Below are 24,854 nucleotides of genomic sequence, written 5' to 3' on the forward strand. Positions count from 1 at the left end.
TCCAGGGGTCTCATTTATAAAACTGTGCGTAGGATCCTTACTATAAGTGTACGTGCGCCCAAAAGCCCAAATTGGCGTACGCCGAAAATAAGTCAGATTTATAAAACCGTGTGTACGCATACCTATAAGCAATGTTCCCTTTATAAATCAGAGATTACCTACAAGTGTGCGTACATGGATCAGCCTCTTATCCCGCCCTGTACACGCCCATTTTTAACCATAAATAGTCAATGCAAAGCACCTCGTGAATGCTGATCAGTATGTTAATGACCCTGGCAGTTGTTCTTTCGTTACACCGAATCATGCCGAATCACGACAACTGGTGGAGAAAAAGCAAAAAAACTCTCAGACGCTTGGGAATTGCTGCCAATTAAATTATAATTTCGGGCTGTTGTCGCACAGTGTAGGGAAACCAGATCTATAGACTACCTTTATTAATAAAATCTTCCAAAATGGCAGGCATTACGGCACTCGGGGACAGCTTCGATATACCAGACGTATATAATAAGATTTAACATAACTATATATTATATCCAAACAAGCCTTAATGATGAAGTTAATGATTATATATATTATTTATTTAAAAAAACACTTAGCTGTCTGACATTTCCCTCTGGATACAGCTGGTTTCACCCAGAGTGGCGAGGACCTGTACTTGGACCGGGATGGCACAGTTCCGGCGCGTTGCCCTCTCTACTGGAACCAATTCAGTACATAGATCCAAGAGCTCAGCTGTATTACTATTACAGCTATATTAGGGAATTTAAATCATCGTCATGGTTCCTGAAGTCTCTTTCTCTCCTGATTCTTCCATTCCAGTCCTCCTGCAGGGCCAGCAGTGCCATGCAGCATTACGCACAGGTTCACCGCAGTATTTATATGTTTACAACAATTTGTGATTGTTAACACCTTGCTAAAATCACAGCATCAACTACCCCCACCCCGAGATACAATTTGATATCGAAATGTAATAGGAAAACACACTTTTCTTCATGCAGGTTTTGTCATCAACAGTATTAAAGTTCGGACTGATAACGAGGACATTAAAGTAATATTTCACCGCTGGAAAGCTGAATATATCTTTAAATTGGGTCACTTATGTAGTAGAAATGTGAAATTTTTTTTAAATTGGTGCCTTCTAAGCCGAGAAAAGCCAGAAAATGTGTTTTGGTCTTATATGGATGAAAAACACCAAATCCCAGAATGCACCTGCTTCATTGCTTTGAGTCCACTCCCAAGCCACGCCTACCGCTTCACAGACAGACCGAGGCATTCAACTCAACTCAAAGCGTGTTTTATTTCAACCATATACATGAAACAACGTTTCATCGCGGTGACTCAACGACATTATATAAAAACGACATACGAAAACAGGCTACATTTAGTACACACACTTTATAGGCTCCGTAAAGTTCAGCTACGCATACTAGCATTACGCGCTGTGGGCTGTAAACACCGAGCATAAACACAGCCGTGAATTAGCGTGCAATGTAGAATGGTCGGCATTTAACAGTCACAAACTCCACCAGCAGTTAGCAGTTAAATGGATACAAATCACCACATTTCTCGCCACTTCGGTGTTAACACAGCCCACCTCTTTTACCTGGCGACAGAGCATCTCTGGCTCGGAGGGCTAGCAGGCCTGGTAGCTGGACAGTCCGGTTACACTATTCAGGCAGGTTTCCACAACAACAAAAACACAGCAGTCTCTCAACTCACGTTGGGAGTTTCGTTGAAGTTGGATGTAGTCCAGTTTGTGGTCTAAATGAGCCGGATACTCCACCAGCAGTTAGCAGTAGCTAATTGGATTTTATTTCTACACCAGTCCGTTTAACACAGCACACCTCCACGGGCCGGCGAGAGCAGCCTAGTAGCTGGATAGTCCCGGTTCCGGTACACTGTTGTTCAGGCATGTTTCTACAACAACCAAAACACAGCAGTCACTGAACTCACGTTGGGATTTTCGTTGAAGGAGGATGTAGTCCAGCTTGTTGTTTAATGAGCAGACACTTGCAAGCAGGATGGATGGGACAGGTGGACAGCTAAGCGTTAGCTTTCCACCTAGCCGATGAGGATGTCCCCTAGCCGGCTAGCGGCATTGAGCGACACCGCTGGTCTCCGTGCGAAGCGTTCAGCGTAGTGTGCGAGTATGTATTGCGTCTGTAATAACGTTTCCTGCATATTCTCCGATCTGTACCGGATGTATCCCGGGTACACGTCCGGTAGTTTGAATGCAGATAATTGTTGTAAATGTTTTCTGCTGAAAACCGAGAGCCTGTTTAGCGTAGATTCAAGATGGCTGACAGTCGTTTTCTCGGAATACCTCGGCCAGACTTCGGCAGTCCAACCCCCTGTGGGCGTGTTGAAAACATACGGAAGTAGATCCTACTACTGGCTGTAGTCCTTGCCTCTGGCCCAAAATCTTCCGATGACGCAAAAAATCGCCATCTTTACGTCATCGGAAGATTTTTCCAGGCCCCAAATGCAGAGATTCTCGTCTCAGGGGGACATGAGGGAGGGAGGCACGGTCATTCAGAAATACTATCGGGTTTCTACTGATACAAAGCTGAATGTTAAATCGGTGATAGATACATTTAGAAATAATTGACCGTATGAAGAAAAGAAGGACATTCAAACAACGTGATGTCTCTCCAAGTACTCTTTTTTGATTGATTCCAACCATAACCCTAACCCTTTGTGTTTGCAGAGATACCGTCTTCAGTTCAGATTATGGACAAGTCCAACATACTGCAGAAGGACAAACCAACAATGGTAAGATTCACTACAGCTGGGAACTGGTGTTTTTCTGTTTGATTGAGCTTGTGAATTTCTATCATATAGTATTTACAGTACATGGTTTGTCATATCATTATCATAACAGCTCAGAATATGACATGAAAACCAGTTGAGAGTATTGCATGAGTTGCCGTTGAGTAGTTGATGTGATGCGGTGGGGAAAGAAGACTGAACTCATCTCTTATGGTTGCTATTAAAATGCTTTTGTGGGAGAAAACTGACATGCAAAAACAAATGGGGTTTAAAGAACAATGCATACATTTCAAAATCTGAAATTACTTTCATTCAGACATTCTTGCAGTACTGCAAGAATAGTCCTAACACACACCCACACCCCCCCCCCCCCCCTCCCCTTTTTTTTGATAAAAAAAAAAAAAAAAAAAAAAAAAAAAAAGGCCCCCCACACTCACCCTTTTCTTCCCTCTTTTTTGTAGCAAACAAAGCACCCCCCCCCCCCCCAAAAAAATTTATTTATTCAACCACATGCAGCATATACACATTAATTATGGATTACAGGGGGGGTATTGTTTTTTCCCTTGGTAGTCTGTCCACTGCCAAAATTCAGGTTTTATGAACAGCTTTGAGCATTTTGTGGTGAGGGAAGAGAGACAGAGAGACATGTAGGGAATCAGAGTTGAAAAGAAAAGAAAAGTCGGAGTGAAAGAGAGAGGGATTTCAGTTTTGGTAACTTGCATGAGGGATGATGGAGGGCACCGTTGCGTCATACTCTGCTACATTCTGCTACAAAGCTGAAATGCCTCACCTCAACGAAGAAAAAAACACATGCCATTGCAGTTTTATTATTCTGGTATTTAAAATGGTGATATACTTTCACATTTCTGCTATTTTTGGAAATGGAAATGTTGATGATATAATTTTTACTGATGACTCAAAACCAGAAATCAGATGACTGTAAGGCTGTTCACACCACCAGTCAGAATGTGTATCTGTAGTCGAGTAAAGCTTTAATGTCCTTGAGGGACAATTTGGCTTGTGTTACGTATAATACCCAGCAATAAACAATTGGTAAATACGTTTATTACAGTAATATGTTAGTTTCACACTATGTGTAAACATTATTTCCATGCGTGGAACATGGTAATTGTACCATTTGTTGACCATTATCAAATCTGGCCAAATCCAATTAGACGCAAGCGTTCCTGTGCTGTAAAAATATAACCCAATCTGCTATAATATACCCAAGAATGATTACAGACCTGTCGCCTTAACATCTGTTGTAATGAAGGTATTGGAGCACTTGGTTTGCAGTCACTTGTCCAATGTTGTCCTTGAACCTTATTAGTTTGCATATAGAGCAAAAAGGTCTGTCGATAATGCAGTGTCATTATGTTAGCACTCAGTTCTTTAACACCTTGTGGTGTCACCTTGCCACTTATGAAAAGGTTCCTTCCAAGCCAACAACTTGGAGATGGGAGTATTTCCAAAACAAAAGAAGTAGTGATGGACTTCTTTAAGAGTCGTAGTGGCCATCTAGCTTTAGCCATAAATGGTCAACATGGAAATTCAACATGTGGAACATTACAAATTCTTGGGTGTAGTCAACACAGTGACAACAACACAGTGCTAAAGAAAGAACTGAATCATGTAGGTTTGACGCTTTAAGGCTGCTTTTACATTCATGTGCAAAAGAAGGAAAGTTTCTCTTAAATCTCAGTTAACACATGCATGTACCAGCAGTCGTGGTCAAGTGTGCAGCTTACACCAGTGTGATGTGGAAACTTGAAACATCCAGCACACATAGACTTATAATGGACTTTTCACTGAAGTAGGACACATCTTCTGTTGAACAGTTATACTTTTCAATATTGCATATTTATGCAAGAAGTTCTACTTATTGTTTAGACTCAAATACATGTTTGTGGTGAGCCATGTTCATTCAGAGGTGCTGTACAGGATATGAAACCATGCGTTTGGGTAAAGGAATGTTCTTATGACTCCCTGTCGGGTTCACACACAGCGTATCTCTGCTACCGTTGCTGACCTTCAATCCTGAAGATGTAGCAGCGAGATAGCGAGACAGCGGGCTTATGAACACAAAAACGAATTCATTCCTCTTCTCTGGCCTATGTCCAACATCCGCCTGCTAATGTTGGAACACAGACACTACAGTATGCAACTCTAGGACAGAGAAATTAGGGCTTTACTGAAATGGGTTTTAGTATGAAGCTGCTAATAGCAGATATGTTGAGCTGATTTCTTTCTTCTCCTACTTTGCAATGTTTCCTACACAGTTATTCTTCTCGGGATGAAATCCTCTGAAGTAATATGTCCACTACTATCTACATTATAAACACAAGATAATGTTAGATGATAAATAAAATTTAAAATTTAACATGATAAATTACGGAAATTAATTAAATCTTGTCTTGTGATATGAGTGTGTTGACTTTGTTTTATTGCTTATATTTTATTGTTTTGTCCCCTTTATGTTTTGTTCAGGTGGGAACATGTGTTGCGGCAAATGCAAACCCTGCAGCTACGTTCACCTGGAAAAAGAATGGAAAGCCCTTGTTAGCCGATGGGAAAGGTAACACATTGCATGCTGTTTGCTGACACGCCCAGAAACTATCCAATAGTCACATGACACAAGATGCTGTGATACGGAGATACCCCTGGGGGGAGCTAGTGGTTTCTGTGACAGGAGAGTGAAAATGAAATCATAGTATTTACCCAAGACCAAAGCTTAAACAATAGAAAATAGAAATATGCCATTGTCACCGAAAGACGGAATACTGTAATATGATACTGCATCTTGACTTGTGTCATTTGAATTGGACCAACTCTTGGATCACACAGTAACAGTTGATGTAAACATTATGTTAAAGTTTGCCTTATGTTTTCATTGTATCCACGAGCAGCCAGTGAGTACCTGAAAGTAAAGACAATCACAGAACTTTTCCTAATTGGCAACTTAGACTTCAAGACTTCTCTGTGATTACTAACTTCCCATCATCTGGACTGGTTTGATACAATAAACCTCACCCAGGGTTTGCTGCTGAACCAAAGAAAGCTATTTGCAATACTGTTTAACCTGGGACTGAATACTACACCTGCAGCACTAACTATGCTGGGTACTTATTTGTGTGTGTGTGTATGTGTGTGTGTGTGTGTGTGTGTGTGTGTGTGTGTGTGTGTGTGTGTGTGTGTGTGTGTGTGCGCAGCTGTTGTGATCAGTTCTAGCATTAAGCTGGATCCAGCCACAGGCCTGTCCACCACCTCCTCCAGCCTCCAGTATGCAGCTTCCAAAGAGGATATGGCTGCAGTCTTTGTCTGCGTGTCCACACATAAGCTGACTAATCAGGAGAAAGAACTGGGACCCTTTCCCATTTACTGTAAGTGGAATACAGCGCCGCCATCAGGCCCCATAACTGTATTACACTTTGTGTTTGTTCTCCCTGCCCACATTCAGTACACCAGGTTGTCAAGAGAATTGAGTCGTCTATGGTAGGTACGAGGAGGATATTTATTAAGGTTATGCAGCTCCTCGGCTGTGTTTGTCCTCTGTAAAATAAAAAAAAATATAATTATTTATGATATTAGTCTGAATACAATTGATATCCTTTGTGAGCGGTCATTGAAAAAAAAAAAAAAATTTTTTTTTTTTTTTTTTATTTTTTTTTTTATTTTATAAAAATAAATAAAATTTTGTTTTTTTTTTTTTTTTTTTTTTTTTTAAAAAAATTATTAAACCACACACACACACACACACACACACACACACACACACACACACACACACACACACACACACAAAATAAAATTACTTATTTATCTACCTATTAGGTAGGCCTGGTATATTATATATTTAAATATGTTAACAGCAATAACCTTGTCAAAGATCACTCACACTGAGCTCACAACGTCATCGAATATAACCAATATTTCCTCTCTACAGCCGTTCTCCTATAGGACGAGGGCACACACCCAATACACCATGATTCAAGATAAGAATAATGCCTGTCAAGCTTCTTTCCGAATCTCTGAGCCGAGTTTAATTACTTAAATTGAATGAACTGAATGAAATCCCCTCAATACTAGAGTGATTGCCTTACAATAGCAGCCTTTATCAGATAATTTGGATGTGGAACTGCTGCGAGTGGTGACATTCCTCTTTAAATGCTGCAAACTGCTCTGATTAGCCAATTCTAGCAGTCATTTATAGAGAGGGCAGCCAATTAGGAGCCGAGCTAATCTAGCTGGGAGATGTTTACTGTAATGCATCTACAGTATGAAACTGCCTTGAAAGAAGGGGAATTTGAGCTCTGAAATTGGGGACCCTTCCAAGTGTAGTGTAGTCTTCCTCAGTAAAAAAGCTACCACACTCTTTTCTGCCATCTAGTCCAGAATCAAGTTGCTACTGTACTCACAAACTTATTTACTTTTTTTTGTTGCATAATCTTGTGACAATCCTGTGACATAGTTTTAATATTCCTACAGCTTCTGTCCAGTTCAAACAGCTGGGCCACTTTGGTCCAAACAACTTTTAAGTGAGAGATTATCAGATGTGTTTTTGCCTCACCATACAGTTTGACAGACAGGCTTTGTAAGGGAGATAATGGGCTAGAACAGATTGCTCATTTCAATACCAGGGTGGGGCTCTCTCAGGAGGAAGTTGACCAGTGGGCCAGATGCAACTGCTTTAATATTGTGAGATATTAGAAGGCATGAGAAGGTCATGCCTTGGTCTGCGCTTTCTCAGTGCCCTTCTAATTGTATATTTCTTCCCTTTTGTTTTATTTTATTATATGCAAAAATGTAGAACTGAAGAACTAGAGTTCAATGGATCAATAAATGAAAGAGGGGGTCTTGGCAGTAGCAAGTTCATGGGGGAATTTCCAATTTGCTACTAAGGCGACTTTTTTCCAGTTCAGTCCTGTGTAAGTAACGGTACACACTTGGCTGATCAGAAGACTGATAGGATTATCTTTTGATATGTGATGGAAGATTATTTGATTGCTGTATTTATCTGTGATGCTTGATTGTTGAATTGATCCGGTTTAATGGTGATTTATGTCTGTGAAACCTTGACACCCATGCTTCCTTTCTTTTTTTCCATTCCCTTTTCCCCTAATTGCTCTCTGAACCTCTCAGATCCATCGGAGAAGGTTAGCCTCGAAATTATGTCCAAGGGACCCATCGTAGAAGGAGATAACGTGACGTTGAAGTGTCACGGTGATGGCAACCCTCCACCCAGCTCCTTCTTCTTCCACATCAAGGTCAGTCAGAGCCCAAACCTCAACCTCAAACAGTGTACTGCTCTCTGCTCTGGAATTAAAGTTGGTCATTGAGAATTCAGCCATTGCCATCAGACGGTGGCAGCCAATCATTACCACTTCTTTTAAAATTGCCTCAAACTTGGAAAAGACACAACTTAAAAGGTAAACTAGAATTTACAAATGATGGTTCCATTTCAAGTGTTTTACTTGTCTGCTATTTCTATGGGGTTTAAAAGCTATATACACACACACACACACACACACACACACACACACACACACACACACACACACACACACACACACACACATATATATATATATATATATATATATATATATATACATACATACATACATACATACATACATACGTATGTGCCTTATCAGTCTGATTGATGTAAGAGTTTTCATTTTACTTCTTGTAAAAATGACTACTGTCTATAGCCTGTCTTCTTTCTTCCTCATTTCCTGACAGAAGCTAATAGTACCTCTCCTCTCCTCTCTCCACCAGGGCCAGAAAATGCTGGTGGTAAATTCGGACAACTACACTTTGACTAACATCAGCAGAGAGGCTGGGGGTGAATATAAATGCTCCCTGGCTGACAATGAGAAAATGGAGGCCTCCCAAAGCATTGCTGTTAGCTGTAAGTACTCATGACATATACAGAGCATTAGCATACTGTACCACAACAAGGAGGTAAATCACTGCTGGAGCACAATACGTAAACCTCCAACTCTTGTCCTCGCTTGGCCTCGAGCCATGGCTTCTCCCCCAAAACTTCCCCGTGCTCTTTGCACCTTGATGGAAGTTTATTAACTTCCTATATATAACAAGACACTTTTTCTCACTGTAAATAAAGTCATGAGAGCAGAGTAATGGTAATCAAATTTAAACTTTGAGAGCCCAGTCTGGCAGGGAGGCAGATCGTGGAGTGCCAGGCTGGGAGGAGGGGAACTCATTTGACATTTCTGACATAGATTGAGTAAAAGTGTTTCAGGCAACTGATAAGCTGTTTTTCCCTCCAACCATCCACCAGCACTTCCTCAAGTAATTACTCCTTTCTTCCCAGGTGTATATTTCTGAGCCTTCAGTTAAAATGGGCCCAATCATTGTAATAAAAAATAAGTCAGACACATTTTCCCTGCTCTACGTCCCAAATTGCCGCTTCTGTGCATTTCACACATCTTAAACAAATAAGTGTTTTTTGAGCTCCCAACTTTTAAATTGAGTTTGTGACTGAGGAAATAATACAGTAGCTCTCTAAATTGGAAATTGTTTAAGATATTATTGTGACTGTGTGTTTGTGTGTGTGTCGCGAGGGAACATGCTCTGGCTAGCTGGCTGGTTGGCAGTAACGTAGATGTCCTCTGACAGCTAGCAGCTATACATTTCCCACCTTTGTTTGTATGATGTAATTTCTTTCCTTTTCCCGCCAAAGCTAGACGATGAACTGCCCCCCAAAACAGTAACTCCTGCGCTCAAATACATATAATATATATATACAATATTTATATATAAGTACTGTATACACTAAATTCACGAGACGGATGGTATATTTCAGGGGGGGGGGGGGTCATATCTGACTGACACCATCACCTGGATGCACCACAATGCCATGTTCCTGTAAATCTAAATTAAAGATGTTCTGGGGAAATCTTGTTAATCTCCTACTGGGAATTGGGTTTACCAATAGGCATTATGGGATTGTGACATCTGAGACTGGCATCACTGCAGAATTGTGTCAAACTCAAAATATAGCAGAAGATACACCACTAATACTTATTCTGTTTTTGTTATGGTCAACAAATGGGTCTGTGGCTCTCCTACTGAGGATGTTAATATTTTAAAATGCCTCAGTATTATATATTTAAAAAAAGGCTCATACATTTCCTAAAACAGTTGGTCATTGTAGTTTTTATTTTTTTAGTTGTTTTTTTTCAAACATTACTCACACTTACTTTTTGGGGGACTATTTTCAGCAGCAGTGGATTCATTATTTTATTATTATAATTATTTGGAGCTCTAGTAAGTATTTGTGGCAGCAGGAAGAGGGTGTGTGTGTGTGTGTGTGTGTGTGTGTGTGTGTGTGTGTGTGTGTGTGTGTGTGTGTGTTTGTGTGTGAGGTTGAGTCAAAATAACTGCAGTGTGTGTCGCCCAGTGCAACAGGTGGCTGTGGCTCAGGTGGTAAAAGCGGTCGCCTACTGATCAGCCTCGGCCACAGTGTGTGTGAATGGTTCCTGTACTATGTAAAAGCGCTTTGAGTCGTCGTTAAGACTAGAAACGCGCTGTATATAGTCCATTTACATTTATGTTTTGATGAGTTTTTAATACTTTGTAGACAACAATGGAGCCCTATGGCACAGAAGAAGAAGATCTATCAGGCTTTACTACTTGTTAGTAGGACACAGTCACTGTTGGTTTGGGTGTTTTTGACAAAAAGATTCATGAAGATAAAACATCCCCAGCTGTAGCAGCAAAATGCCATCTCAATAGCCTCACCAGCGTCTCTCCTTTCTGAGGCGACTCAAGAAGGTCCACCTGTATTCTCAGATCCTGGTGAACTTCTACTGCTGCACCATCAAGAGCATCCTCACCAACTGTGTCACAGTTTGGTATGGCAACTGCTCTGCCTACGAACGAAAAGCACTGCAGAGGGTGGTGAAAACTGCCCAACGCATCATCGGTTCCTCACTCCCCTCCATCGAGGCCATCCAGGGCAAGCAACGCTCGCATAAGGCGCACAGCATCATCAAAGACTGTTCTCACCCCAACCACAGACTGTTCACCCCACTCCCATCCAGGAGGCGTTACAGGCCTCTCTGCACCTGAACCAGCAGGTTCAGAGGAAGCTTCTTTCCTGTGGCTGTCACCCTACTTTACTCTAGCTCTGCATCCCGGTGACAACCAACCAACTAAGCCCCGACCCCCCTTCCTGCCCCGCCCCCGCCTTATGAGGTGTCCATGACCACGGCATAAAGGAGGCGGACATCCGCAGGACATCCCCAGACCTAGGGGATAGACTGGATATCGCATTGCACTTTTCTGCTTTTTTTGCACTTGTGGTTGGATGCAAACTGCATTTCATTGTCTTTGAACTTGTACTCTGCACAATGACAATAAAGTTGAATCTTCAAAAAAAAGAAAATCTTTACATCAGATCAATGTATCCTTCACTTTGTATGTTTTTTGGCTCTCCAGAAAGTAGACATAAAAGCGAAACTCTCAGCAGTAAATTTTGTCTGAGAGTGGACCTTGTGTATGCGATAAGAGATGATTCAACAGAACCATCCATTACATTACATGTCATTTTGCTGACGCTTTTATCCAAAGCGACTTAAAGTTGCTATATATGTCAGAGGTTGCACGCCTCTGGAGCAACTAGGGGTTAAGAGTCTTGCTCAGGGGACACATTGGTTGATTTATCGCAGTGGGAAGTGAACCCAGGTCTCCCACACCAAAGGTACATGTCATATCCACTGCGCCATCACCACCCATCATCCTTTTTCTGTCTTGTTTTCTCAGACTTGGACCTGAGTCTGACTCCCTCTGGGAAGGTTGTGAAGGCAGTAGGGGACTCCTTGTCTGTGAAGATCGAGAAGAACGCTTCTGGTGACCCTAAAGTTTCATGGACAAAGGTAATGGTGCTATAGTTCGGTCACTGATGGCATCAAATATAATGCTGCATTTCTAGAAGAGATGGTAGATTTAGAAGTGTTATTGAAGGTAAACTACAGTTAAGTTTATCTACAAACAAAAGTAGAGTAGTAGTATCCTAGTATATAGTTGATATATGAGGTCAATGGGCAGTGGTGGCCTAAAGCTTGTGCCCGGGAGGTCGTCGGTTCACTCCCCAGAGAGCAACGCTTGTGCTCATTACCACCACTGAGGTGCCCTTGAGCAAGGCCCTCAACCCTTAAAAACGGCTCCAGTGGAGCTGCTCAGTGGTACTGGGCACCTTCCAGGTCTTAATGTGTAAAGGCCGTTTTATGCTTCTGTGTCGAATCAACGGTGTACCCCCGCAGACCCCTCTGCGTCTATGCCAGACCCTACGCCGTTGCCTGACGTGCACCTCTCGAAAGATGTAACTACACGTTGCAGCGACGCACGTCGCTCGGCTGTGGCTGGGTAGCGTTGCATTTCCCCCTACTCATTCAGTAGTCAGAAAGGGAGACAATTTGTTTCTCTCACTATGACTCTAGTCGGTACTCGCTCTGAAGCTAATCGCCGTCACTCTCTCACTTCTCCCTCACTCTATCACCCACTCCCCACACACACACACACACACACACACACACACACACACACACACACACACACACACACACACATGCCGGCCCGACGCACACACCAGCGCAAAAGTATAAACTTCAGGCCATTTACGTAGGCTATGGCGAAAGCTTTGCGTGGAGCCTGCGCTGAACCATAAAACAGGCTTAACTGTGTGAATGTGATCAGGGTGTTTCTGCAAAAGAGAGACTTCCTCTCAGTGAACCCTTCCCTGAAAAATAAATAAAATGTAATCTAGTATAAAATAGGGCTGGGCGATATGGACCAAAAGTCATATCCCGATATATTTTGGCTGAATATCGATATACGATGTATATCCCGATATTTTTTTCCGCGAAGTGAGAGCAAATGTTCAGTCAAAGCCCAAATCAAATATGACATGTCACAAGTAGTTTCATAGAAACAGTTGCAAAATCAAATAAATAATAAACCGGTTTCTTCACCTGGTTCATGATTAAATGCTCATCTGTTCAAATAACAATAAAATGTAAACCTAAATACTGTATAACAGGAGTAACTTTTTTGAAATCAAAGCTCCATAGGCTATTTGTGATTCGTTCCAAAGGTCAATTAAGCTTTTGATATTAATATAATCTACTTTGTTCAAAATGTAATGCCTCATTCCTGTAAGCCTAGGTTATAGTCCCATTCTTCCACTTGATACTGCTTCCACTTAAGTAAACTAAAAGATGAACTATCGACTACAAAACAAAGAAACTAATTAATGTGTCAATACAAAGAATATTTATTATGATCGGTTCACAGATCTGAGTCCAAACGGAAACTTCACCCTTCTGAACTAAGAGTTTCTGCTTCAAGGTGAAGTTTAAACAGACTGAAATGTCCAGGCTCATTCCTCCACTATTTATTTCTGTATGTATTTGCGCGTTACATGTAATTTTAACGCGGGCACTGAGCTCCAGATCCTGCAGCCGCGAGCGGTCGCTGCCCCGCCGTAGCCTCTCTCCGTCCGCCTGCCGGCAAACTGGCTTAGTGGAACTTTCGCCCGATATCGACATACACGTCGTCCTGGACTACGTGTACGATCCTCCCGATCACCACTCTGTCTTCGGCCGGTCCGATCTGGATCAGCGGGGACCCGGCAGCAGCGGGCGAAGCTGTGTTTTTGCCCGGGAAGAGACGCTCGCGGCCGACGGGGCTCTCCGCCTCCGGCACGCGGACCTCAGATTGCTGGTCGAGCGGCATATATAATCAGAAAACACATTGTCACCTGTTAAATGTTATCCATTGCTGTTTGTTCTTTTCATTTCCTCTATCGAACATAATTAAGCAGTACAAAAGTCCGGCATCTTTAGCGTTGATCTGAATGCTTCGGACCCCTGTTCCAAGATGGCGGCGGGTTTTGACGTATGTTTAGAACCTCACGGCGACATATCTATGGGAGCAAGGATCACATTTGAACTATATCGATATATGCGATATGGTCTAATTCCATATCTCATTTAAAAATATATCGATATATTTGTTTATATCGATATATCGCCCAGCCCTAGTATAAAATAGTCTGGACATGCGGACATCTCTCTGTGTGTTGCCATTCTGAAAATACCTTCGCTTCAGGAAACAACAACGCATTTTGAGCTAGCAAGCTACACACTGAAAATGTATAAGTTCCTTCCCGAGACTATTTAGTAGAGCCACTGTCGCTGCGTCCTGAGCTTGATGATTGTGATTGGAAGCAACCCTGAGTGTTATTTTTCTCCTATCCTAGAATGTATGTGTGCTGTAGCCAGACCTTATTCCACAGCGCTGTGGAGATAGATCTGGCAATGTGAGACTAAATATAATTTTTTTTAAAAGCCAATGATTAAATACTCCCATAAGGGTTACTCTGTTTCCAGTGAAATGAACATTCCTGAACAGGATAATTGGGTATAGGGAATAGATTGATAGATGTAACTGACATCTTGCATTCATACCAGATAAGAGCTGGATGTGTGTTACTGTGGCTTTGAAATTGAGTTACAGGTACACCTTGCTCTATGAAACACATACTGACATTGTGACTCTGGTTTTCAGAATGGAAAGGCAGTGAAGGTGCAGTTTAGCAAGTTAACCTATGCTGATGCAGGAGTGTATGTGTGTGAGGTTTCCATGACCGGCCTCACGCGACATCAGAGCTTTGAACTGGTCGTTGAAGGTGAGTGTGTGTGTTTTATTAATGTGTATATGCTGCATGTGGTGGAATAAATGTGCATTGCTTGCTACAGAGAGGAGGCAGATGTGAATGTGCCGCCCAAACCTTTTCAAAAGTTTTCTCTTTTTTCCAACAGATACTTAGACTAGAGTGAGTGTGTGTGTGTGTGTGTGTGTGTGTGTGTGTGTGTGTGTGTGTGTGTGTGTGTGTGTGTGTGTGTGTGTGTGTGTGTGCATGTATATGTGAGTGCGTGTGTGCATGTATATGTGAGTGCGTGCGTGCATGTGTATGTGAGTGCGTGTGTGCATGTATATGTGAGTGCGTGCGTGCATGTGTATGTGAGTGCGTGCGTGTATGTGAGTGCGTGCGTGCATGTGTATGTGAGTGCGTGCGTGTATGTGAGTGCGTGCGTGCATGTGTATGTGAGTGCGTGCGTGCATGTGTCTACTCATCGGCTGACAGAAATGATAGAATATTAAAACCGCCTTACTCTTCTATTAAGTCGCTTTCTATTAAACCTGCCAGGGAGGAAGTTCAGTTATTAATACTAGAATTAAATTTTAAGTCTCACAACTAGATTATATGCCATTTAAGGGGGCTTTCACACCTGAAAGTCCAAAGCAAGGTCCGGACCAAGGTTCATGTTTTTGCATGTGATCCGGGAAGATTTCTTTTCACACTGCAGTTATGCAAAACTACGTCCTGTCGTCATCAGATACGTGAGCTGCGTTTCCCGACAGTTGTAACGGATTGGTTTGTAGACGGGCTTCCCCGTCCTCTCGTATCTTCTCTCAGTGTCGGAGTTACTGCTGCCCTCCCCTACTGCCGCGGCTCGTTTAGTTGCGTTGTTGTGAAGCAAGACACAGGAACTTTACGTGGGGTTTGAGGAGCTGCAGCATTTATTCAGAGACAAACTGAAACCTACACTGTACATTTACTACCACTTAACAACTAAACTGCTGATGTATTCTCTGCTCTGGGCGCAGACACCATTTTTCTCTCTCACATACACACTAAGCTCTGAGCTGTTCCTTAAAGGAGCTTCCCCGGTCTTATAACACCAAGAATGCCTGCCAGAGCTTCCTGTATTTGGTCCGAAAGTCCTAACCCTCCAAAAAATGCTTTCACACTAGAAACGAACCGGACCATGGTTCAGCTTGATCCGGACCCAGACTATCTCTTTTGGTCAGACCAAATTTCGGCTGTTTGGTCTGGACATTGGTCTGGGTGAGGTTTCACTCCTGTAATTTGGGTTCGGATCAAACTGAAAAGTACGAAAGTCCGGACCAAACAAGGTAGGTGTGAAAGCTCCCTTAAATATCAATACCTGAGTCATCTATCTGTCAGTCTATCAAAACCCTTGTGTGCATCCTGCTTTCACCTGTTTTTAATCTGTTTTCTGTAAAATGCCAAAGGTCATAACGTGTTGTAAACTCAGTGTACATCACGTGACATGTATTTGTGTGTGATTAAAAGTAGCTGAATGAAGCTATGTTAGTAACAACCATGTGTTTGCATCAGGAAAGCCTATGATCACCAGCCTTACCAAGGACCGTGCTGATGACAATTCCAAAGTTTTGACCTGCGAGGCTGAGAGTGTACCAGAACCCAACTTCCAATGGAGCGTCAATAGCACAGACGTAAAGGTGTGTGTGTGTGTGTGTGTGTGTGTGTGTGTGTGTGTGTGTGTGTGTGTGTGTGTTCAAGATAACAGCAAACAGTGCAGTGTTGTGTCAAGTGTCCTTTGAGGAACCAGTCACTTACAGTAAAAAGCTCCTCCTGAGATTTCCACTTTTTTCTACCATTGAGGCTGTATGCTGAGTGCAGAATTGTTTTATCAGCCCTTATGTATGGTATCTCTCTGACAGGCGATGGCTGGATCTATAATGCTCCAGTTGCAGTGAGGATAAATCTCTAAGACAACCTTTCCACAGCGTGTGGGGGAATCAGCGTTAGTGCAGAACACAGTTCACTCTAATAAATAATGTACTTATGTAATGTAAGATATTTTGTGATGAACAACTCCAGGCTTCATCATGAGCAGGTAATGCTCTAGCAACATGGCAACTGTTCTCTGTTGGATTCAGGTTTGTTGGCAAAGAATAGGGTGTTTTGTGTTTAGTTCTGTGGTCAGAATGAGTTTGCAGGTTGGCACATTGGGCCTGACTCCCCCTGGGCAGAGTTCAGCACTCCTGTCAGGTTGCAATGGTGTCGCCTAGAGATGCACCGATTACAACTTTCTCGGCCGATTCAGGTTTCGGATTTTCTTTGAGTTAGGCCAGCCAATACTGATTTTAGCCGATTCCGATTTCATTTTTTCTAACCACTTTACAGCACACGTAAATATTTATTTTCTATCTTTTCTTTAATAAAACATTTTGCACAGAACATACAACATTTTTTTAACAGATAATGGATCACTATAAAATAGAACTATATAAATTACTCCTGCTGTGGGAAATTCACACACATCTAAAGTGCAATGTTAGAACCATTTCCTTCTTTTCACATCCAATATCCAACTAAAAAAAAATTTATTTTGCTTTTTGGTGTTGTCCCTCCACGCCCTACTTTTTCCTTGCAGGTTTTGCATATTGCAAACTTGTTATCTTCTGCACACACACTGAAGAATTTCCAAACAGCTGACATGTTGCAGGTTAATTCCCGAGGTTCCCTACATGTGCGAGAATAGCGCGGACACGCGCTTTAAACCACGAGCGGGTACGCGCGGCGGGTTCACACGGCAGAAAAGTTGAGAGAAAGGGAAAAGAGACCGTGCTGTGGCGTCCGTGTGTATGTGCGTCCTTGAGAACTGTAACTCGTGTAACTTCTGTTGTCAGTTAATTGTAGCGTTGAACGGCATGATATCGGCATATGTCAGACTGACCTGCCGGTCGCCGGTCATGGCCGTGCACGTGAAAACCGGCCAATTCCGGTCACTGGCCAGTCTATCGGTGCATCTCTAGTGTCGTCCCACCATTCCACCGTTCCCCATCTGTCAAGCAATATACTTGATACATAATGTACTGTTCTCTTTAATACCTTATCTGAATTATTATGTGGAGGTGTGGGGAAGCACAAACACATCTACAAACAATGTGCTTACTTAAAAAAACAAAAAAAACAATAAGGATAGTTTATAATGTAGGTCATCGTGAGCACACTAATGAATTATTCTTAAAGTCATATGCTCTGAAATTTATGGATTATGAAAATGTATGGAGTTGATTTTAAAACGGCACAATTAATGTACAAAGGAGAAACAAGTGACTTTCTGGAACTGGGTGATGATTTAAGAGGGAAACTTAGTTTAAAACAACTTTATGCGTGCATTATTCTTAAAAGCATGTGTGTTTCTGTTCATGGGGTGACTCTCTGGAATAGTTTGGAGGTCTAAATAAAATTGAGTAAAAATGTCAAACAGTTCAAAATTAAAGGCATACTATGTAACGTTTCCCTCTTCGGTCCCCTACAGGTTGTCTCATTGGAACTACAGCTCGCGCGGCTGTAGTTCCAATGAGACAACCTGTAGGGGACCGAAGAGGGAAACGTTAGTATGCCTTTAAACACAAAAGAGCATTTCTGGAAAGGTACAGTAAAGAGGAGGGAGGTTGGATGTTAAAATGATTGACTGGTAGTGTATTGTTTTGTATTAACTTGCTTCAGTTTTGATCTGATAGATGTATAATTAAATTGTGCTTGATAAATATACTCGATGGACAGTAGCTTAAGGATGGTACATAAATAAATGATTTAATCAAGGAAATGATGGAATAGTAACTAGATCGATTGATTGAACAGCAAATGTTTTAGGATTTTGAAGATATTTTCTGTTATAGGGTTGATGGTTGCATATTGACAAACAGATTGAGAACACTTTGATGAGGGCTATTTTTGTAATTAAAGATGTTAAGGTATGAACATTTCAAAATGGGTAGGACCCTAAAAGCATTTTGCTTCCTCCTACTCCCTTTCGGAGTCTTAATTCATTTAGTTTATTCTTGCTTTTTCTTTTTTCATAGTGAACTACTTTTGTGTCTTGTATTTTATGTTTTGTGTTTATTCTTTTTTATGTTGTTCAAAATAAGCTATTCATTATCATAATATCCTGTGGAATGAAAAACTCCAAAACACAAATGTGTGCACAACTATATATTTTTTTTCTCCAAATATGTTTGGAGCCTCTTATGTTTCTGATTATTCTTTTGCTGTGCTTCCAGGAGCAGAGCATATACAACAACAGCAACAAGTTCACCCATAAAATCACTGTGATCCCCACGGCGAATCTGACTGTCACCTGCAGGGTCAGCAACAAGCTGGGAGAAGATACCAAGACCATCAATGTTTTCTCTGGTAAGGTCATTCTTGGCAACAATTTGGTTGATTGGCTTTATTTTCCCAGTTGTGGGAAAAAATAGTGCTTCTATATAGTGGAGAACTAAAGTTATACAGCTTTGAAGATACTTATCATGTATTTTGACTTGCTTGGCTGTGGTACTGCCTTTTGTTGTTTTGAGGCAATGTATTGGGCTATTTAGGCAGCCTCAGTTGAAAATGTATTTTATATATATATATATATATATATATATAATCACGCACGCTTCTGGGCTGTGGTGGAATATCAAGCATTGACTTGAATAGCCGTGATTGCTCACGGGGGCCGCGGTGCCTCCGTAACACAGCACAGACGCGCCCGGTAGAAAACAGAGATTAGTCCATTGGATCAGGTGAAGTATGGTGCCTGCTGTACCTTAGCTAATTGAGTCCAAACTTGATTTTCTTTTTGTCATTATAAAAGAGACCAAGGCAAACTGATCAGAAACCAATTTAGAGGAAAAAAGTCAGCGATTTGGTCACATGACTCGTGAGAGCAAATCAGTCTGCACTCCGCAGAGAAAGCATCAACTTGGCAAGCTAACGCTACGCCGTACCTTGAGCAGATTTCTGTCATTCAAACAACTCTGAGTTGTAGTTTAAAACTTTTACAGCCATTTTAATAAAATGAAGGGTTTTATTCGAGCTTGAGTCCATACATGCAGTTAATGGATACAGTCACGCAGAACTGAAGGCTCGGTTGGCAACGGTTAGCTCCGGTTAGCTCCGTTATAAAGATATGGAGTGGACAAGCTGCCACTGAGAGGGGTAACAACCAGACTGATAAATGGCGTTCAGGGAGCTTTCACAGCAGCGTGGCCGCGGTGTTTCAACGGTTTTATTAGTACAGTTAATTCCACGGCAAGAATACCAGCAACTAACGTAACAATAGCCTCTCTGAGCAAGTGCAACGTTGAAGCTGCACAAGGCATGTGTATATATGTGTATATATATATTTTCTTTTTTTCTTTTTTTACTTATTCAATTGTATAGTAAAGTTCAAAGAAAGTGTTTAAAAAGTGCAATCCACATGTTTACATGTGTTTATTACATAAATAATAATAAAATAATCTAAAGACTACTAAGTGTGGTAAAGCCACATATTTGTTTTTATATTTCTGCAATCTGCACTTTAGTTTGTGTGATGTGTTTCTGACTTTCATATGAATGTTTACACCAGGCTTGGTCAGTGCTCAATATACTACTGGGATTGAAGTAGTTAAATAAAAGATGCCATTTATATAAATTCATGCCTTACCTAATTTCATCATCACATGCAGGCCTGGCCTCCAGTTTGTTTAATCTATCTAATCTTGTGTTGTTCATACTATACAATGATTTATTGTTTATCTTTGTTGAATAATACAGAAGACAAAGAGCTTAAAAAATAATCGCATATTAAATTGCAATCGCAATATTTGTGAAAAAAATCGCAATTCGATTATTTTCAAAAATCGTTCAGCCCTAGTCTGCACCTTGTACCCAGAAATAAAGTCAATAGGAGCAGGTTTTGGTGTTAAATGATGCACTATCCTAGGTTTAGTGAGAAGTACAGCACTTGAATGTGGAGAGGCTTTAAGTTGTTTTGTTTTTTCTTTGAGAACACTGTCTAATTTGTTTCTTTTTTCACAAATCATACAAACCTATTATCAACACCCATTATAACTGTTGCAGAATGTGCTTATGTGGAAAATGTACATGTGCAGTGCAGGTGCACCAATAACACAGAATCCTTTCAATATGCCCACTACTGGGACGAAACTAAACAAAACAAAAAGGATTGTTTCAGGAAAGGCTGGGACTGTCAAAGCCTATTGTGGTATCATTTCATGCATTCACTCTGTGCTATTGCTATTCCTCCTCATTCTTTCTTTCTGACTGTGATAATTACCCTTTCTTTTGTCTCTCGTCCTTCACCATCTTCTGGGTTTGGCTGCATTCTTGTCTGTTGGGGTGCTAAACCTGTCTTGGCTTTTTTCCCTGCAGTTTAGCCAGAGCCACTGCCTGGCATCTGCTCTGAAAGAATATTAAATTGTTGCTTTTAGAATGTATTGTTGATTTTTTCCTACTAAGGTACAGTTTGTTACATGCCAAAGAGGATTAATGCCACATGTGAAAAAATGTATTTGAGTTCTGAGTTTAAAGTCAGAGTTTTTTCTCAGAATTATGACTTGTTTTTAAAGTGTATATTATTTTTTTTAAAAAGAGTCAGAATTCTGACTTTAAACTCAGAACTCAATACATTTTTTCACATGGCCCTAATCCTCTTCCGTAGTTACAGCTTGTTTTAAGGCTATTTTGCGAGGTTGCACCTGGCCTGATTAGTGTAGGGTCTTGTTTTCCTTTTATTTTTATGAGTTCTAATTTATTTATGTTTGATTTCAGTTAATAAGGAGAATAAACAGGAGGAAAGAGGTAAGATTTTCTTTTCCTTTTGCCCTTATCTTTTTCTTTCTAGACTTTTTAGGAGGTTCTGTTGAACATTTAAAAATATCAAGCTATTCTTGAGGTCACATCTAATATCATGGCACTGTTAGTCTGATGGATTCTCTCACCACTCTCTCTTCATGTATAAACTGACCCACCTTCATCACTTTACCTGCAGACAATACTATGTCTGACTCTGAACATACACCTGCATCTCAGCTGTTCCATCTTCATCATTTTATTTTATTCATGAGTTATCATGCAGAGGAGCTCTCAGGGGCAGATTAGAGGCCCTGATGATTGTTAAAGGACTGGGTTAAATCATGCAAACACAGTCATCAGAACTATCCATATGTCACTGATAATGCCAACAGAACGTCAAACTCTCCTGTTCTATAAAAGGAACACACCAGCCACCATCTCCAAAATATCCAACATTTCGTTGTGTGCTGCAAATGTTTACCGAAATATAAACAAAACTTAACTCTGTGGTTTCATGTAGCTACAGTAAGGAGAACAAGTCTTCGAAATATAAAAACAAGACAAAGCAATAAAGTGTTGTGTGATGAAGTGTCATGAGCTAAAATGTTAGCATAGATCATCACAGCGAATGATCTACCTGGGACACGTCATGATTTTGGTGTCTGTGTTTTTGATCATAGCTAGGTTGAAACTGTCTTTCAATAAACTCCTTTAGGTGCCAAGTTGTAAAGCTTCTGTGTGAGTGTGTATTAGTCCTACCACTGAATGCTGCTGTCTGTTGTCAGGCTCTCAGGAGGATTCAGAGGACCAGGCCAAGCTCATAGTGGGAGTCGTGGTAGGGCTCCTCATAGCTGCTGCCATAGTGGGACTCATCTACTGGCTCTACATGAAGAATTCAAGGTACAGAAACACACACTGGTGTGCAAACTCAATGTTGACCATAGTGATCTTAGAATAATAATCAGAAGAAGGTGGTCAAGGTTTACAGCCACAGTCTCTGACGATATATATAATCACATATGTCAAAGAAGTGCTACGCAGATGAGGAAGCACTATCGAAGTGGGAGGTTTTCAGAGCACGTAGCAGAGGGAAATATGGCAGAAGGGGGTGTAAGTCTAGAGGAGAAAGTAAGAAAGTGATGTGTGGTGTGTTTGAAGACAGCCTGCTGTGGAGTAGGGATGGCTGACGCAAAACTGTCGTTCCGAAGCTTTGTTGAGATCCCGAAGCGCAGATGTTTCGAAACACTGATCCGAAGCGTGATTCAAAACACCCATGTCACGTGACTACGGCTAAATGAAGCATCGGAGTGTTTCACAAGTGTTTGGACAGGTGGCATGGTCTGCCGAATCAGAGTTTGATTGACAGGGTCTGGAACAGACCACACAATCTCTGGGGTTTTTGTGAGAGGAGTTTGATTTTGAGATAGCGGATTTTTGGTGATATAGTGACATTTATAGTGCGATTTGTTTAGTTATATTTAGGCTTACATTTAAATTTACACATTGACTGATAGGCTAGAGACAGACAGAGTATAGCCTACATACAGTGACACATTAATAGATAGATACATATATAGCTAGATAGATAGCTAGATAGATAGATAGATAGATAGATAGATAGATAGATAGATAGATAGATAGATAGATAGATAGATAGATAGATAGATAGATAGATAGATAAAAATGGAAGCTCCATTTTCATTTTTATTCAGAGCCACAAATGTCGAGATCAGGCCCATCATAATCAACATCAATACCAGCAGAAACACAGGACAGTTTATGGGAACGTTTTGATGATCGTATCCGTTAAAACCAAGATGATACACAATGCTACAGCTGATGCCACAGTGGAATGTTTTTGTAATTGTATGTCCTTGCTACAAAATATCTATCAAAAGTGTCCCTTGTATGAGGATTTTTTCAAAGGCTTGAGACATTATTTGTAAAAAAAGGCTAGGCTAAGTAGGCTAGGCTAAGTCCTTCCACAGCAGAGAAATTAATATTTTGGAATAAGAATCTATAAAAAAGTGAGACATTGTGGCTTGATTTCTTTTATTAATTCATTTTTCATGACCAAAATAACATTATGCACAGTGAGGAGCCTACAAGCCTCACATATTTTTTTTAATGGCTCGTCTTCAAGGTTGTTTCAGATCAACACCTGCAAGTGACCACTGGGTGTCATCGCTGAGACGGGTGTCGGATTGTTTCGAAGCCTCGACACAATATGGCACATTTGCTTCAACTGTTTCATTGTTTCACGAAGCCTCGATCTGCCCACCACTAGTGTGGAGTGACGTCTGGAGCAGAGAAGGTCTGAGAAGGTCATTCTGCAGCATAAGTGCTTCACGCTTTTGCAATTCTGTATTTACCACAGACAAGGAAGCTGGAAAACTGGGGAGAAGGAGTTGGGAACATCTGAGGAGAGCACGAAACTAGAGGACAACAATCACACTGTTTAAAGGCACTCCGGCTATACTACATGGGATGAATATGGTAAGAATTGTCACTTTTAAATGTGCATACACCATGCAAACAGGCAGACTGAGTGTAATATAAATTACATTTCAGTTCAAGTTTAATTTGAATGTATTTATATATACAACATATACATACAAGTATAATCTTGGTTTATTACAACATGTCTTACTTTTGTAGGTTTGGCCATCAATCCTTTTAGTACGCAGCAAATTATTTGCTGAGATTATATAACAATACAACACACAATCTATCAGATGATCAAGACAGATAAAATAACTAGTCAAACTTATTTTGAAGAGAAAACACAGGTGACTGATGCAATAATTACCGTAACTGTTCATTGTAAACACCCATGCCTGCTTAAAACTTTAACCTCACACTTTCCTGTGTAATAGACTTGTTGTCAGGTGCACTCAATTTTAGTTTTACCTTTAAATTAAAGCTACAGATGGTGTCATATTTGCTCAAACTGTCACTATATCTGACAGTGCTACATGAGACGAATCATCTGTGAAAAAACTCACGTTCCTCTTCCGCCTCGTGGTGCTCCCAGTGGCATAAGAAAAACAACCAATCCGAGCCGAGGATTCTCTAATGCAGTGTCAACATTGCTCATGAACTCCGATCAAACTGGCAGCGCTGTTCAAATATGAATCAAGATTCTGTTACTGCATTGTCTATTTCTCGCCTCAAATGTTTTCTATTCAATTGTATTTATAGTATCAAATCAGAACAGGAGTTATCTCAAGACAATTTACAGATAGAGTAGGTCTAGACCACACTCTATAATATACAAAGACCCAACAATTCCAGTAATTCCCCCAAGAGCAAGAATTTTGTCTGACAGTGGCGAGGAAAAACTCCCTTTTAGGCAGAAACCTTGGACCGACCCAGGCTCTTGGTGGGCGGGCATCTGCCGGTTGGGGGTGTGAACAGTGGCAATAATAGTCATAATAAAGATATTGGAACCATGACTAGAAATACTAGTTGTAGCAGTTCAGGGTACAGTAGGGCCCTGCTTCAGAAACATATTTTAGTGTACTGGTTAGATATTGATCTTGCTGGCTGGCCGGTGGGGGGTGCTTCGGTTTTTGGCTCTTATTTTGCA

At 41.0% G+C, this 24,854-nt stretch overlaps 1 protein-coding gene across 2 annotated transcripts in view; it reads left to right on the forward strand.

The window, feature by feature from the left end:
• The window catches only part of alcama (activated leukocyte cell adhesion molecule a), an 81,140-nt gene that overhangs the window by 54,969 nt on the left and 1,317 nt on the right, over positions 1-24,854 (forward strand). For both annotated transcript variants that reach the window (XM_039776862.1, XM_039776861.1), the window contains 12 exons: positions 2,708-2,772; positions 5,257-5,344; positions 5,979-6,149; positions 7,909-8,033; positions 8,548-8,680; positions 11,560-11,672; positions 14,365-14,485; positions 16,004-16,128; positions 18,703-18,835; positions 21,242-21,271; positions 22,051-22,165; positions 23,643-23,761. In XM_039776862.1, coding sequence (XP_039632796.1) covers positions 2,708-2,772; positions 5,257-5,344; positions 5,979-6,149; positions 7,909-8,033; positions 8,548-8,680; positions 11,560-11,672; positions 14,365-14,485; positions 16,004-16,128; positions 18,703-18,835; positions 21,242-21,271; positions 22,051-22,165; positions 23,643-23,727 — 1,304 coding nt within the window. In that variant the 3' untranslated portion in view covers positions 23,728-23,761. The remainder of the gene's footprint in view (positions 1-2,707; positions 2,773-5,256; positions 5,345-5,978; positions 6,150-7,908; positions 8,034-8,547; positions 8,681-11,559; positions 11,673-14,364; positions 14,486-16,003; positions 16,129-18,702; positions 18,836-21,241; positions 21,272-22,050; positions 22,166-23,642; positions 23,762-24,854) is intronic.

This window comes from Perca fluviatilis, chromosome 16 (genome assembly GCF_010015445.1).
Source record: "Perca fluviatilis chromosome 16, GENO_Pfluv_1.0, whole genome shotgun sequence".
NCBI classification, from domain to species: Eukaryota; Metazoa; Chordata; class Actinopteri; order Perciformes; family Percidae; genus Perca; species Perca fluviatilis.